General features: G+C 40.7%; 1 protein-coding gene across 4 annotated transcripts in view; it reads right to left on the bottom strand.

The window, feature by feature from the left end:
- FGFR3 (fibroblast growth factor receptor 3) overlaps window positions 1–15,646 on the bottom strand; it is an 81,143-nt gene that overhangs the window by 6,107 nt on the left and 59,390 nt on the right. The window contains exons 8-17 of one of the 4 annotated variants that reach the window (XM_075194162.1): window positions 14,939–15,104; window positions 11,903–12,087; window positions 9,432–9,580; window positions 9,226–9,347; window positions 9,023–9,133; window positions 6,410–6,600; window positions 4,548–4,670; window positions 2,759–2,829; window positions 973–1,110; window positions 691–796 (exon numbers count right to left, since the gene is read on the bottom strand). In XM_075194162.1, coding sequence (XP_075050263.1) covers window positions 691–796; window positions 973–1,110; window positions 2,759–2,829; window positions 4,548–4,670; window positions 6,410–6,600; window positions 9,023–9,133; window positions 9,226–9,347; window positions 9,432–9,580; window positions 11,903–12,087; window positions 14,939–15,104 — 1,362 coding nt within the window. Of the gene's footprint in view, window positions 1–690; window positions 797–972; window positions 1,111–2,758; window positions 2,830–4,547; window positions 4,671–6,409; window positions 6,601–9,022; window positions 9,134–9,225; window positions 9,348–9,431; window positions 9,581–11,902; window positions 12,088–13,880; window positions 14,026–14,938; window positions 15,105–15,646 lie in introns of all 4 variants that reach the window. The other 3 variants (XM_075194163.1, XM_075194164.1, XM_075194165.1) reach the window with 3 other exon arrangements.

Raw genomic sequence — 15,646 nt, 5'->3', positions numbered from 1 at the left:
CGCCCAGCAGGTGGCGCTGCAGCTTGGTTTAATTTTTTCCACAAACACACACACACACAGACAGACTAACACACGCCACTAGACATTTATATTATAGATACATATGTTTTTTTTCCTCACTTGAAAACAAAAATAAATCCTACAGGACTACCACCTGGGTCAAACAGCAAATAGCATTATTTAACATCGGCTAACAGACGCTTGACTGAAATGAGAGGTGAACAGCCAATCAGTCCACAACTTTGGGCAGGAATGTACACTGCTGCAGCGTCTCCTGTCCAATCATTGACTGTTACAGGGCGAGGGGTGACTTAATGCCTTCAGTAATAAATGGTCTATAAATAAGAAACACATATCGCTGTGTGTGCACGAGGACTCAAGATAGTAGGTATAAAAAATAAAAAGGTTTAAATTTAAATCAAAGCTAAAATACATAAAATTGCCCTTTATAATAAAGTAACAAAGCTTTAAAGCTTCATTGATGGCACTGTGTAAAGAGCACAGATGTACTGTAACCCATAGCAACCAATCAGATGGGAACATTTAGAAGTTGTAATGAAAGCTTGCATCTGATTGGTTGTTACGAGTAACGGCACATAGGCGCTGAATGCACTGTTCTTATTAAACAGATCCCTCTTCGAGGGTTGTAGAATGTGAAATATAACAGATAAAAAGGTAGTAATAACTTACATCAGTAGATGTTACAGTAAGGGCACGGTCCAAGTCTTCCACAAGCTGCTTGAAGGTCGGTCTCTGTGACGGCACTGCATGCCAGCACTCTCTCATTATCATATATCTGCCAGAGAAAAGACACCGATCATTAACAAAGCCGTAGCCGTATGTCCACGCTTACAGCAGACTCTCTAGCTGATGTGGAACTACAAGTCCCAGCAGTCAGGAGTCACATGTTGCCCAATCTAATACAGCAAACAGTCCTAACGTGGGTGGAGATATCACAGGCCAGTGACTTACAGCTCGTGCGTGCAATTGGCTGGCTTGTCCATCCGATGACCTTCTTTTAAGAGCTTAAACAGTTCTTCTACTGGGATCCCAGGGTACGGAGAACCCCCCAACGTAAAGATCTCCCAGAGAAGCACTCCGAACGACCATCTGGGAATAGAAACAGAGATTTAATATTCACAAGCGATTCTCCCACACTCTCTTTGTTAGGGAGGAGGGAGCAGTGCATTGGTGTGCAGCCATGCACAGCTAACACTAGTACAACTAATTGCCCGGGCCATTTTACTAGTTACTCAGAGATCGTGCCCATCCCGCTCATTTGGGGGGGGGGAAGAGAAGAAAAAAAAAAAAAAAAAATGGGTCCCACATCTAGAACTGAAACTGAGCATTTAATCAGACAAGTGACAGCTCATCCATTACCTCCAGTCTCTTCTTTGTTGGGGACTTCCACTAACACTGCTGAATGGAACAAATCAAATTATTCATGCACAAACTGGCTGAGCTGGAATACAGCACCAGGGGGCATGAATGGAGCAAAGCGATACCAACTTATTGCCTGTAACCAGCCCTTCCAGAGTCAATGAAAAATAATTGGAGATGGGACGCCTCCAGAATATCTCATTCAGCGGGTCGCAGAGTGCGGAGGACTCTGCAATAACCGTTTAATACCAGCCGAATGGCCGACACGCAGGATAGTGAGAGCGCTACGTCTTCTCCGCTCATCACTTCTCTATACGGCTGCTGGAGTTATATTAATCTTTCCAGGTATTGTGGTTAGGAATACCCTACATTTGTAATCATACCTCAGTATCCTACGCCTCACCTTCATTCATTTTACTAACCATCTATTTATTCCAATAAAGAGCAGGAAGCAACGACACATCTACATGGAATGTAAATCATTAAAAGGATCATGAAAACACCTTTATGCTGCCCTGTGAGCTGGGCAGTCTTATGTATACAGGCCTAGTTTATTTAGATTTTAAGTACAGCACTGAATACAGAGCCCGGAGAAGCACACAGTACAAGCAGTTAAAAAGGAACATTATGCCAAATATTAAGATATAAAACAAAAACAAGTTACACTAGAGTGAAGAGGAGATTGATATGCACAAAATAAATGCTAAAAAATAAAGCAGTAAAAAAAGATGTAATGGTGATGGGTCTATTATTTAAGGGGGTTCACCAATTACAAAAAAAAAAAAAAGGTCGTGAGGTAAAACTTCTAAAAACTACAAGTAGAGGCGTTGCCCATGGCAACCAATCAGATTCTATTATTTCTAAGTACATTCTAGAACACTGATGGCTAACCTGTGACACTCCAGGTGTTGTGAAACTACAAGCTCCAGCATGCTTTGCCTGTAGATAACTAGCTGATAGCTGGCAAAGCATGCTGGGGCTTGTAGTTTTACAACACCTGGAGTGTCACAGGTTAGCCATCACTGTTCTAGAACATGGCAGATAAAGTTTGATTGGTTGCTATGAGCAACACCTCCACTTTCCCTTTTTAGAGGTTTTAGTAAATCCTTTAGGGTAGTGAGAATCCACTTTGGCCACCCTCACCAAAGGGTTACACTCTAATTAGATTAATAGAAGTGACTAACTGGGTCCAATTTCGTTTCCACAGCTCACAAAATGCAAAGAACGGTAATTTTCTCTAACCGTGGGACGTTACTGTTAGTCTATGTTTCAGCCCACATATTATTTTAATAATGACATCCTTGGGATTGTTTTATTGCAATGTGCTTATAACCAGAATTCTGCATTTGTGTGTGTGAGGGAAGAAGTTAATCCTTACACATCGCTCTGGTGCGTGTAGACGCGGTCAAACAATGCCTCCGGAGCCATCCATTTCACAGGCAGCCGACCCTGTAATTGGAAAGACAAAAAGGACTGTACCATCAGCACAAATCGTGCAGCCACACGGTTACCGTCCTATCTCACCTCTTAATCCCCCCATCTGACACATTCACTGGTGACCGCTGACTTCAGCAGTCTCCTGGGCACAGACAATGGCAATGGGTAAACATTGCAAATAAAGGAGAAGACCCCTATTCTGTAAAACATTAATCCATGAAGGCCCTTAGTGCAATCCCCTCGCTGGCAGCATCTATCCGGTCTACGTTTTGTAACCGCCCATGAACAAAATCAACTGTTCTATAACAGGGACAATTGGGATGACTCCATATTCAGAATATAGCCCATCAACGCCTATGGAACCAGTGACCAGTATGAGGGACACAGCGCCTCCTATCTGTAGGCGATTGGTACAACAGTTCCCTCTCCATGTTGCGCCAAGTCACTTCATATGACAGCGATAAAGCTGTGGGAGATCTGAAAGAGGGCGGAGGGGTCTCATTCGGGAAGGTGGCGTGTGAGGGCGTAGCTGGTCCAGTGCCGCTTTCAACTGGGATGTCCCCCAAATTAAAATAATATCTGTATATTTTACAGTAATGACTATATTAAACCCTATAAAAAAAATAATAAAAAAAAAATAAAAAAAATGCATGCATAAACAGTCATATGTACATAAAATATTTCTGGTACATATCCTAAGAAATGTCATATTTAACCAAAACATTTATACTTTATTAGCAAATAATATTGTTCATCAGGAGAAGAAAAAAAACATGCAAATCTCCACTGAATGTCTAGCACGCACAGTAATATTTGACTTGCATTGTCAGACTTCAGACTGCACACATCAGGTGCCGACCTAGGGCCCGATTCATTAAGGATCTTAACTTGAGAAACTTCTTATTTCAGTCTCCTGGACAAAACCATGTTACAATGCAAGGGGTGCAAATTAGTATTCTGTTTTGCACATAAGTTAAATACTGACTGTTTTTTCATGTAGCACTTACTTGATCGCTTATTTGTACACTGAAATTTAAAGTTGATATTTGTGTGCTACATGAAAAAAAACAGTCAGTGTTTAACTTATGTGCAAAACAGAATACTAATTTGCACCCCTTGCATTGTAACATGGTTTTGTCCAGGAGACTGAAATAAGAAGTTTCTCAAGTTAAGATCCTTAATAAATCAGGCCCCTAGACGTTATTTTTAGGGTGGGGCGGGGGGGGGGGGGGGATTTAGTATAATCAGGCCTCTCCTTCATTACGATCGGCTGACCAAGGCTGAATCCGCTCACGATTGGTAAATGCCCCCTCCCCTTTTTTGATCAGCGTCTTGGATAGGCTTGTGCTTCTAGGGGGGTGGTTACCCCGATCGCCCCCCCCCCCCTCCCCCCTTGGATCCGCCACTGGCTCACATCAATACAGAACATTTCAAACTACCAATTACCACCTCCCAAAATAAGCCAAAAGACTGATTATATATAGCTTTTAGTCCTATGCCCACATATCGTGAGAATATACAAGGTACATGACATCAGTCCCCATAACGGTCACTACAAGGGCGCTTACTGCAATGAAACAGAACATTTGTACAAACTTACGCATGAGAAAGACTATGTGTATTTTCCGTAACAAAAAGTAGAATTGAAGGAAAAATCTATAAAATCCATTTATTTCAAGTCAAACAAGAATTCTAAATATAAAAATAGTCTTTCACCCCGGTCTACTCACATTCGTGGTCTTCTTGTAGTAGTCTATGTTGTGAATGTCTCTGGCCAAGCCAAAGTCTGCAATTTTCATCACATTATCATCGGTAACGAGAACATTCCTGGCCGCTAGGTCTCTGTGAATACACTGGATGAAAAACAGAAAAAAAAAAAAACAATGTATGAAAAATTCTGCCCTTGTAGAATGACACCAAATGTATGCTCATGTTGTTACCATAACATAAAATCAGACTATTTTTAAGCCACTTGAAAACTAACCATACTATAAAGGAGAATACTTCATATCACCAATACTAGTGGGTTAATTGGCTGCTATCAAAATTGACCCTAGTCTCTCTCTCTGTCTGTCTGTGTGTGTGTGTGTGTATGTTGGGGAATTTAGACTGTAAGCTCCAATGGGGCAGGGACTGATGTGAATGAGTTCTCTGTACAGCGCTGCGGAATCAGTGGCGCTATATAAATAAATGGTGATGATGATATCACCAACATAAGGGACACCTGGATGTGGCTTGTTCCATCCGCTTCTATGGACATCGTGCCTTCACATACGTCATCATCATTTATTTAATTCCACAGCGGTGTAGATGGAATTGTCATACAGATCAGCCCTTGCCCTATTGGAGCCTACAGTCTAAATTCACTAACATACACACACACACACACACAGACTAGGGTTAATTTTGTCAGCAGTCAATTAACCTACTAGTATGTTTGTGGAGTGTGTGAGGAAACCGGAGCACCCGGAGGAAACCCACGTAAACACGGGGGGAACAAACAAACTCCACACAGACAGTGCCCTGGTCAGGAATCAAACTCGTGAAACTACCATACCGCCCTATGCTGACAATCAAAGTTCTCCAGGCACCTTGGCCTGGAAAACACTATGACCAATGAAGCATGTACCTAGAGAACAGCAGGAGGGGGGGGGGGTGGGAGGGTAGATACCCTAGAAGAGAAACTCATTGGTTGTATTAGTTTAGGTTAAAGGGTCTTTACATTAAAGTCAGTTTGCTGAGATTTCCCCTATAATAGGCAAAAAAAAAGCTTTCCAACTTTTACTTCTAGGTTATGGTAAAAGTCATTCAGTTTTGACAATTCGCACAATTAACTTTGCCTGAAGCATATGGTGCTGCGGAGCTGTGATATAGAAAACCTCAGGCATAATGTGTTGGCTAAAGTGATATCCCAGTCTCTCTGTCTGTCTCCCTGCTGTGCGCTTGGGCGGAGGACAAAGGGAGAATAGAAGTGTCTGCATTATCGGGCCCCCTCCCAATGCTTCTTGGGTAGACCAGACAGAGCTACAGTAGTGTCCTGCTCATCACTGGCTCATCAGGGGAGCGTTATGGAAATGAATGAAGCACTGACATCCCAACCTACAGTCTGCTTTCATTATTAGAGTGATTAAACCACACATGCAAAACATTCTCCAGCTTTTGTGCATTTCAATCTCTGTCCAAATAGATATGGGGTGAGAGTCCTTCTGATACCTTTATTAGCCAACAGAGATGGTGTAGATTACAAGGTCACTTCACCCAGCACAGTAATTTTACTATTCAGATCACTAACATAAGAACATAATACTTAATGGAAACAGGTATAGAGACGATTCAACCCCCAGTGGCTGTGCTGGTAAAGAGAAGGCTATAAGGTTAGTTTAACAGGAACAATAAATAAATGTCTCCTTTAAGCAGATTTTATTAACAATTAACAGAAAATGCTTATTATAATAATAATTGGATATTGATGGGACACCACTGCTATGAAGGGGAGGGATAAAGGGTGTAGACACAGGGTCCTGTTGTTACAGGGTATGTTTAGACCAACACATTGGAAGGATCAGAATATAATTTAGTTCCCCCAACTTACTTTTTGAGAGGCTAAATATTCCATCCCACGGGCGACCTGGTAAGCACAGGATACCAAATCCTTGAAAGTCAGCTGCTCGGCAGGGATCTTGCACGTGTCGAATGAATAGTCCATTCCGGGGGGACGACGGGCCCTTAAATACTCCCTAAGATTTCCTTTTGAGGCATATTCCACTAAGACATAGAGAGGACCTACACAAAAGAGAGTAGGAAAGAACAACATATTACACACCAGACATAAACGCGGATAATCACACATTAGATTCCATCCATGGTAAGCTATAAAGTTTCATCAAGCCGAGCTCTACTTACTTAAAACTATCTATGGGACTGATATAAACACAACTTTGCTTGGGAAAAAAAAATAAAAAAAATAAAGATAACCACCCGTTCCATCAGTGTGTGTAGGGTCGTGTAATTATACCATATAATTCACCTAGTATTGACTGGTGGTTGCAAGAGATTCTTTTCTAAAGTAATCATCTGACAATAACAATGCTGTACTACATTGTTCATCCAACCACAGAATGTGGCTTCACGAACATTCCGAGGTCTACATGTTCCCGGCACAATATAGCAAGGCCGGTTCTAATTATACCTAAAACAGACACAAACTATCTACCACAAATGAGGTTTAAACCACCCAACCTAAAAATAGCAGTCGCCGCTATGTGATAACACCTTATTGTTACGGTTGTGTGGTGGGGACATCAACCTCACAATAGTATGGGTAGGGAGAAGAAAATATAGCTTAAAAGTGACTAACAATGTTTTTTTTTTTTAATGTTCCCTTTGTTATTGTCTCATAGAAACAATTAGGGTTGAATTTATAAAATTATTCTTCTGGTGTGGGCTTAATCTAGTTTCTGTGAGGTCAGGAAGTCTGCTTGCAAAAATTATTATTCAGTATTCCGCTATTGTTTCTCAACCACCGTTTAAGACCAGGAACACACCGATGGTTTAGAATGTACTAAAAATCAGCAGTAATAATGTATGGCAAACATTACTAGCCTTTATGAGCTCACTGTAAGCTTCCCTCAATGTGTTTAGTCGCAGTGAAGTGCAAATAATAGAACAGAGTTTCCAAAGATCAGAACGCAAATGCAACAATACTGTAACATTGGTAACTGTGGCAGTGGGTATGGCAAAACTAGAAACAATGATTTCTAGTGTCGTACCCGTTTACATGTGTTTTACTAGCCAACATGTATGTAATAAACATCAGTGGGAATAGAGTCAATCTAATAGAGGTATGATAATCATCCAACACAGTAACTTATGGACAAGGTCTAATGGCAAAAGATGGACCTAAAGGATTGCCATTTGGTATTGAGTTATTGGAGGCTTTTCCAGGTCTGGAAAAGTTCACAAATAAGGCAGAAAGAAAAGAGATTAGCTGACAGAACCCTAAGTTTGTTCATAATCACATCAGCCGTAGATCACGGTCCATAGTCTTTTTGTGTCTATTGGGTCTAAATCTGCCTAGTTGGCTGGCCCCATCTCAGTGTGTATGAGCACCTTTAGAGCCTCCTAGTGGTGACAGCTGGGTATGGCATCACTGAGATATAATACAGTAGGGGGGGGGGGGGGGGGTGGACAGGGTTCAGAGTACCAATAATATGATAAGGCAAATGAGTATGTTGCCGACAACTCCATAATTATGCATATATTCTGTTTAGAGAAGGAGCTTAATATCGTGAATAGCATACACATCACCTTGAGCTAGGCACAATTAAATTTGCATTTTTTCCTTTAAGTCTTGAATCTCCAACACAACCATAATTTTATATATGATAGTGTGAATAAAGCTTTGGTTACAAAAAAAAAAAAAAAAAGTTTCCTTCACATCAACAGTTTTTTATTTTAACACTGGTCTCTATTTTGTCCTATGACAGATCATAAATTCCAACCCAGTTACCTGGAAGGCAGTGAGTGTGAATGGCTGCTTGGCCCAGCCGTTTACACTGCACTTTATTTCCGAGATGTGCACGACTTTTCGGTTTCCTGGGACGAGGGCGATATTATCTGCATAGCACCATCCTCTACTAAGCTTAAACGTTATTTGGCAGGGAAACATGATGTTCCTGTATTCTGTACCTCATCGTTAAGCAGCTGTTGCCTGGACATGGTAATTTATTACCAAAGTTATTTTTAAGTCCACGATTTCCTTTATTATGCATCATTTATCGAAATGCACTGTAAGGTTCCTCTAATAAATTCAGACAGCCTCACTAGTAGCACAGGAAGAGGCCTCCATGAAGGGAGAAGGTTTTCTTCAATTATTAAAATCCACCGTTTAGAGTGGAAAAACTTTCACACCCAGGAAGAAGCTCAAGGAGAGGGAGGTAAACAAATCTTTTTATGGTCCAATACATGTAGTAAAAGCAGCATTTACCATCAGTGGGGCCAGAGGTTAAAGTTAAAGCATTCCCATCAATTATACATAGTGTATGGACTGGTGAAGGCGAGTGCATTATGTAGAGGTGCAGGCAACACAAAATACAGCACACAAAATAGGTCCCTTATACATATTTTTCAAGTTCAATCTACTATTACTACCCCCCTTCCATATAATGATATACCATCTTTCCAGCAGCCCTATAAATATACGTACCATCTTGCGTGCAGGCACCCAGGAGATTGATTATATTTTTATGCTTTCCAATCATCTTCATCATTTCCATTTCAGAAACTAGGTCCGAGAGGTCTTTATCTGTGGCATCATCTGCAAACCAGACATGAGAGTAAATGTTTCTCTCCAAGCAGCCAAGAGTTGGAGCTTACGACTTGTGACTCTGAACGCTCCATGTGGCTTACCTTTCAACATTTTCACGGCTACCGTTAATGACTTGTTTGGCTTGTCCTTATCAATGCCAATCGCTTCAGCCATCACCACTTGGCCAAAACATCCTTCACCCAATGGCTTCCCCAATGTCAATCTGTAAGAAAGGAAAACTTAAGTATTCAATAAAACAATTCCCTTCCCAAAAGTGTTCACCGGAAAAAAAAAAACTTGTACGCACCGAGTTCTTGCAAACTCCCACTTAGGGTCAGCTGGTAGACCGAGCTCCGATACATTGGCCAACATTGTCCCATCGGTGGAGGACAGGTGGGTAATTCTCACCAGCGGGGTGTTCGAATTCATTGATGAATTGGACTCCAGAGACACCTGCTTAAATAAAGAAAATAAAGGTGCATTATTGCCGACTGCTGCGCTTACAAAGCACATAATAAAGAATAAAAGGTGGTAAAAGGATGTGTAGAAGGAAAAACTAGTCTATGAAGACCTCTAATGGGCAGGAACGGGTGTAATGTTTTCTGTTTTCCAAGAATCTTATTACCATCAAAATGTAAATTAAATAAACTCATCACCATTTTTTTTTCCCTGGCTAGGAATACATTTAAATGTCATTACTATCATTATAATGAGAACCACAGCATGTTAGGGGAATTGTGAACCTCCAAGGTTACTTGGAAGGAAACAAACACATTGCAACATATGTTCTACAGTTCTCTCCCATAACGGTGTCGGAGCTCATAAAACACCAACACTGCTCTATCATCTCATTGACGTATATGAATTGATCAGTTCTTTTATTTATACCCCGGATCCGTAGATAGAAGACACGAAGAAATAAAGCAGACAGGTTAGAAACACGGCAGATGTGGGGGCAGTGAAAGGGGGAAAAGCAGAAAGATTAAAAACATAGACCATTAAGTCTTAAGGGGATAAATGAGAATTAAAGTCAATTGCTACAATTTGTGGAATGTTCCGTAAAATATATTACTTTTAAAAAACGCAGAACCTCAGTTATTTGCATTTATTAAGAGCGGGGGCAGCAATATACTGGAGCATGTTTGGTTGAGAGAACAGACAAATACTAGGGCAGCACAGTGGCTCAGTGGTTAGCACTTCTGTCTCACTACGCTGGGGTCATGAGTTCAATTCCCAACCATGGCCTTATCTGTGTGGAGTTTGTATGTTCTCTCTGTGTTTGCGTGGGTTTCCTCCGGGTGCTCCGGTTTCCTCCCACACTCCAAAAACATACTGGTAGGTTAATTGGCTGCTATCAAAACTGATCCTAGTCTGTCTGTGAGCGTGTTAGGGAATTTAGACTGTAAGCTCCAATGGGGCAGGGACTGATGTGAATGAGTTCTCTGTACAGCGTTGCGGAATCAGTGGCGATATATAAATAAATGGTGATGATGATACTATCAAAAGACCAGCCCCCTCTGCTACACAGAAGGGTACAGGTCAACCAATTAGATTAGGGTGAGCTAAAAGCAACCCAAATGTTTCCCACTGTAAATGAATTACAGTAAAAGTCTTCTTGAAACAGAAGGTATTAACACATCTGTTACAACAAAATTGTCACACAAAGTTAAAACATTGAGATATTTTATCCTCACTTTAAATGGACTTACCAAAAAGTAATGTCCCTTTATATTTACATTAGACAAACACAAAGGGAAGAATGTATAATAATATTCTTGTAACAAGAGTTTACTTAGTTTCTGTGATGGTGGTAGTAAGTATACTTGTAGAGCTCGCCACTGAAACATTTCTTCCCCACCACCACTTTATTTCCTTCTATTGCACTCCTGTCAGTCCTATTGAGATGCGATAGTCCTCTCATTACACAATTACCTTGCGAGAGAAGCTAGTGGCAAGTTATGTGTCATTTCATGTGGGTAGGACATCAATGGGGGAACGACCAGGTCCAGAAAGGCCAAACATTTATACGGAGAGCAGGTAATAGACACAAAGCAACAAAGCAGTTAGTCTGCACAGACATAACATAAAACTACTGTACGCCTGGCATCTACAGAAATCTGCACCAGCCACGATTGAGCAAAAAAAATGTTTGAGGTTACAATCCCTTTAAGGAATTGTGGCCAGACACACAAAATCGTTCCTTATACATCTGCTGGACAACTAGGCATCCAGACCTCAGGTATTCTAGCAGAGACGTACCAGACAATCATACACACACACACATACACACACACGTTGTCTATAGCGGTTCTGCATGATCTAGAACAACGGGTTCTGTGTTGTAGAACGGTTATTAAATCCATGTATACATAATTTACATTAAAATTAGGGCAAAATAAGCTAAAATGTAAAACAAAGCCGAGGAGAATGCTGGGGTTTGCAGTTCCACAACAGCTAGAGAGATACCGGTTGCCTATACTTATCTACGGCTACATTACACCGATAGAGATCAACTTGGTGCCAATGGTTGAAGGTCGTATTTATCTCAGTTTTACACTTCTAAAAATTATTTGGAGGTAAAATAACAAAGGCAACTGCAGTAAGACACATTTGTTAAATTGAAGGAATGGCGCTGGTACACTGGATTAAACATTTGTACCACCACTTTCTACCTTTACAAAGACTACAAGGGGCAATGGACCATTAAATAGTAGACAAGGTATGCTAGATATGGGATAGAGGGAAGACTATAGTAATCTTGTATCTACTTTCTGTTACCTGTCGCTTCAGTGGAAATTTGGAGACCTTCTGCACAGTTGGCGTGTTCATCGCCTTCTTGGAAGGGATTCTCATTCGGTAGGTGACAATAATGATGATCACCAAGAAGAAGACAATGGTCGCCGTCACCACAATTAGGACACTGACTGAACTGGAGGAAGTGGCCTCCACTTTCACAACTGGTTCTATCGAGATGAGAAGAGAATTCTACAGCTTAGAAGACCGACAAACACAAGTGATGTAGAAAGGTGTTTAGATGACTGCAATGTGTGAGACTACCTGTTGTACTAGATTCCACTTCTTTAATGGCTCCACATCTGCACAAGCAGTACAACTTGGGGTTCAGGTACTGGACCACTGTGATTTGGGAGATAGTCACCCGATGCCTCTTCAGGGCTTCAACAAGCCAATACTCACTTTACATTTAAACGTCTCCAGGCTAGAAGCTCTGGAGAAACATTGGGTGAAGGCTCCCATGTGGTCATCTCCAGAACCACGGTGGGTCTGTGTATTGGTACCATTCTACCAATTGGGGGACAAACATTTGACTGGAAATCTTCATTAAAAGGGACACTAAGCATAAAAGGATATAAAAATTGAGGAACTATTTATATTTGTCAATGTTCCTGGTCATTTTTCTCTTACAAAAAGACGTTTATCCTCCAATTTAAAAATCACAATATTTATAGCTTTAATAGTTTATATTACATCATATTAGAAAGAGGAAAACTTCTATATTTTATGCTTCATCACATCATTTAATTACAATAATTTGTAAAAGACGAACTTAAGCATGCTCCTAATTAAGAGGATAAAGGAATTATTGCTGAGAAAATATATAATGTATTGAGATAATGATGGTGTGACTGATGTATATGTGTGATTTTGATATCAATACAGTTTATCATAATAAAGGATGTACATTTAAACATACTACAAAAGAGCGCATTCATCTGAAGGAGATACACATTAAATGAAGTTGGCACAAAGGCATGCGGGAGAGGAGACACAGTAGCACAGGACAACCAACACCTGGATTCTCATAGAAATTCTCCTCCACCTCCAAAGAGCTGAACGAGTTCTTTTAACGTACGTACATAATTTCATCATCATGATTAAATAAAGGAAGACATATGTACAAAAATGCCAAACATCTAGACACAATGGGCCAAAGTCATTGAGGAAATGAAGGCAAAGAAAGAAGTAAATCTTCTCTGGGTCAAACCATGTTAGAATACAAGGGGTGCAAATTAGTTTATTATTTTGCACATAAGTTAAATACTGGCTGTTGTTTTCTATCTAGCACACAAATACTTGATAGCTTTATTTTTACACAGAAATTTAAGTTGATCTAGGACATTCCCTACCCAAACTATAAATCTGTCCCCACATTTTAAATTTACCTCCACTCCCAATGTTACATGGTTTTGCCAAGGTGCAAAGTTACTCCTTTTTTTATGCTTTGCTCTCCATAATGACTCAGGCCCAATGCCCATGGCACACAAAGTGTGCATGACATCTACACACAGAGAAGGCATAGGAACAAGCTCTGTGGGTATTTAACCACCCTCAGTAGTTGGGTTGCCGCTAACCAGGTCTACGGATGGCATTTTTCAGTCACATGGAAGGAGGCAAAGTGTGAGTACCCTTAATCATTTTAAAAAGTTGGCTCCATTGAGTGGCGGCAGCCATTTGTGGACTGAATCAATATTCAAGACCTCCAACTCCGTTGAAACTAATATGGTCACCGAGAGAGGAGCCCCTCGCAGCTGTGATGGTCATGAAATTTGAAGGAGAATCCAGGGGAAAAAAAAAAGGGGCTATAATTTTTATAGAGGTGCAGCAACCTATCCAAATTAAGACAACCAGGTCATGAATAATGAACTTCTCATGTGAAAGTGACTGATAGCTCTAGACTTTGGTTTGGCATTTTTCGCGTACATGGAAAGCGTCACCGGGAAGAAGCGAGAGGGAGTACCTGGTAGAACGGTCAGCCAAGCAGTGTGATGTGAATAGCCAATAGAATTCCCAGCCAGACAGGTATACTCCCCAGCATCCTCAAAAGACACATTGCGCAAAATCAGAACCTCAATATCCTTATCCGAGGAGTATACACCCGTAGGCTAAAAAAAGAATGGAAGAAATGAAAAATAAAATAGGAACAGGGCACACAGAGGAAATTGGGAGGAAAATAAAATTTACGAATAAAACATAATGAAAAAGGAAGCCAGAATACAAGCAGGACACAACATCGGAGTAGTAACACCAAGCAGAATTTAAACGTTTATCACCTGTAAGAGAAAAAGACACCGAACCCTTCACCAGCTTTCTTCAACTAACATGGCATGCAAGCAGACGAGATCTGAAAAATGGACCCACAACACAGCATTCCGTTTCTTGGGCAATTGTGTCTCTTGTGGACAGGGTACATTTGGGAAAAAATTTACTCTATATGACAAATATCCATATATATGGACTCATTACAGCTCAACCAGGCTGCTGGATTGATATAAACTGTGGTCTATGAAGGTTGTTTTGTCAATTTGCTCTATGAAAATGCATCAGAGTACAGGCGACGGAGACAGTGTAGAGTTTACCCATCTCCTGCGCTGACGGAAGGCAGCAATTTTGTTCGCTGGACCAAAACTCATGACAATATAGATTATCAATCCAGTAGGACATGACCAATGCACAGTTGGTGATGTCACTGGTACCAATGGAATGTGTAGGCTGTATTCTCATGAACATTGGCTTCCGGTGGAAGTGCCATAAGCTAGAATTAGTTATTAATTTAACAAGTGACGTAATTATGTATATAATGGAGATTGATTGCATATTTGCACTGAATGGCTAAAGCTTATAAAAAGTCAACTGGTTGTGGGCATTTTTTTTTTTCGCAGACTGAAACACCAATGGCTACAGAGTTGTCAAATCATCCAGCAACAGTTACCAAAGACCCCAAGAATTTGCAAGACGCTATATTTTTTTTCAGCTTGCAAGCTCATTCAAGACCTTGGGACAGAGTCTATGGTTTACCTGCTGTCGGTTCACCTGCTGTTGGTTCGTAAATGTTGAGCCAAAATGTTTCTTCCACTATGCCTACGGAATTGTTAGCTCTACATATATATTCTCCTTCATCGTTTGCTGTCACATTGTACAGAAACAGGCTAACATCAGCTTCTGACACATAACTGATCCATGTCTGCAGGAACAGACAAAACACTCAAACTTCAGAATATTGCTCTAGAACTCAATCATCCGCTGAAACATGAAAGAAATGTGATGATTGCTGGATTTACAACAGTCAATAGTTTTCCATGTTTAGACCAAGTGCGTCCTGGTCACCAGTCGCTCAGTTCGTGCTATGACACCCGCTGGGCATTATAATTCATTGGCAGCTGCAGAGTGAAAATGTCCTATCTGTGCGCTGTGAGTGAGAAAACCTGCAAACTCCCTTCACTCATTGGATTGGTCTGAAGAAGGTCGACCTAGTAATCAGCTCAACCTCTATTTCTTAGTAATTGATTTTCTCCTTCAGTGTTATCCAAACCATTCCACTTTACCTTCCTCCCCCTCAAGTAAAATGAAGTATCCAAAGGCTTTAGAAGGAAACAAGACCTTATACTTGCTCAGTATATACACAAACAGAAATGATCTAGTGATGCTTTAAAGAGACACAAAACTACTAATCTCATCTAAAATCATTCCTACCCACATATCATTGGGACAAATGGACACACCTAA

Source organism: Mixophyes fleayi, chromosome 1 (genome assembly GCF_038048845.1).
Source record: "Mixophyes fleayi isolate aMixFle1 chromosome 1, aMixFle1.hap1, whole genome shotgun sequence".
In the NCBI taxonomy this organism is placed as follows: domain Eukaryota; kingdom Metazoa; phylum Chordata; class Amphibia; order Anura; family Limnodynastidae; genus Mixophyes; species Mixophyes fleayi.
This window is presented reverse-complemented; position numbering and strand designations above follow the sequence as displayed.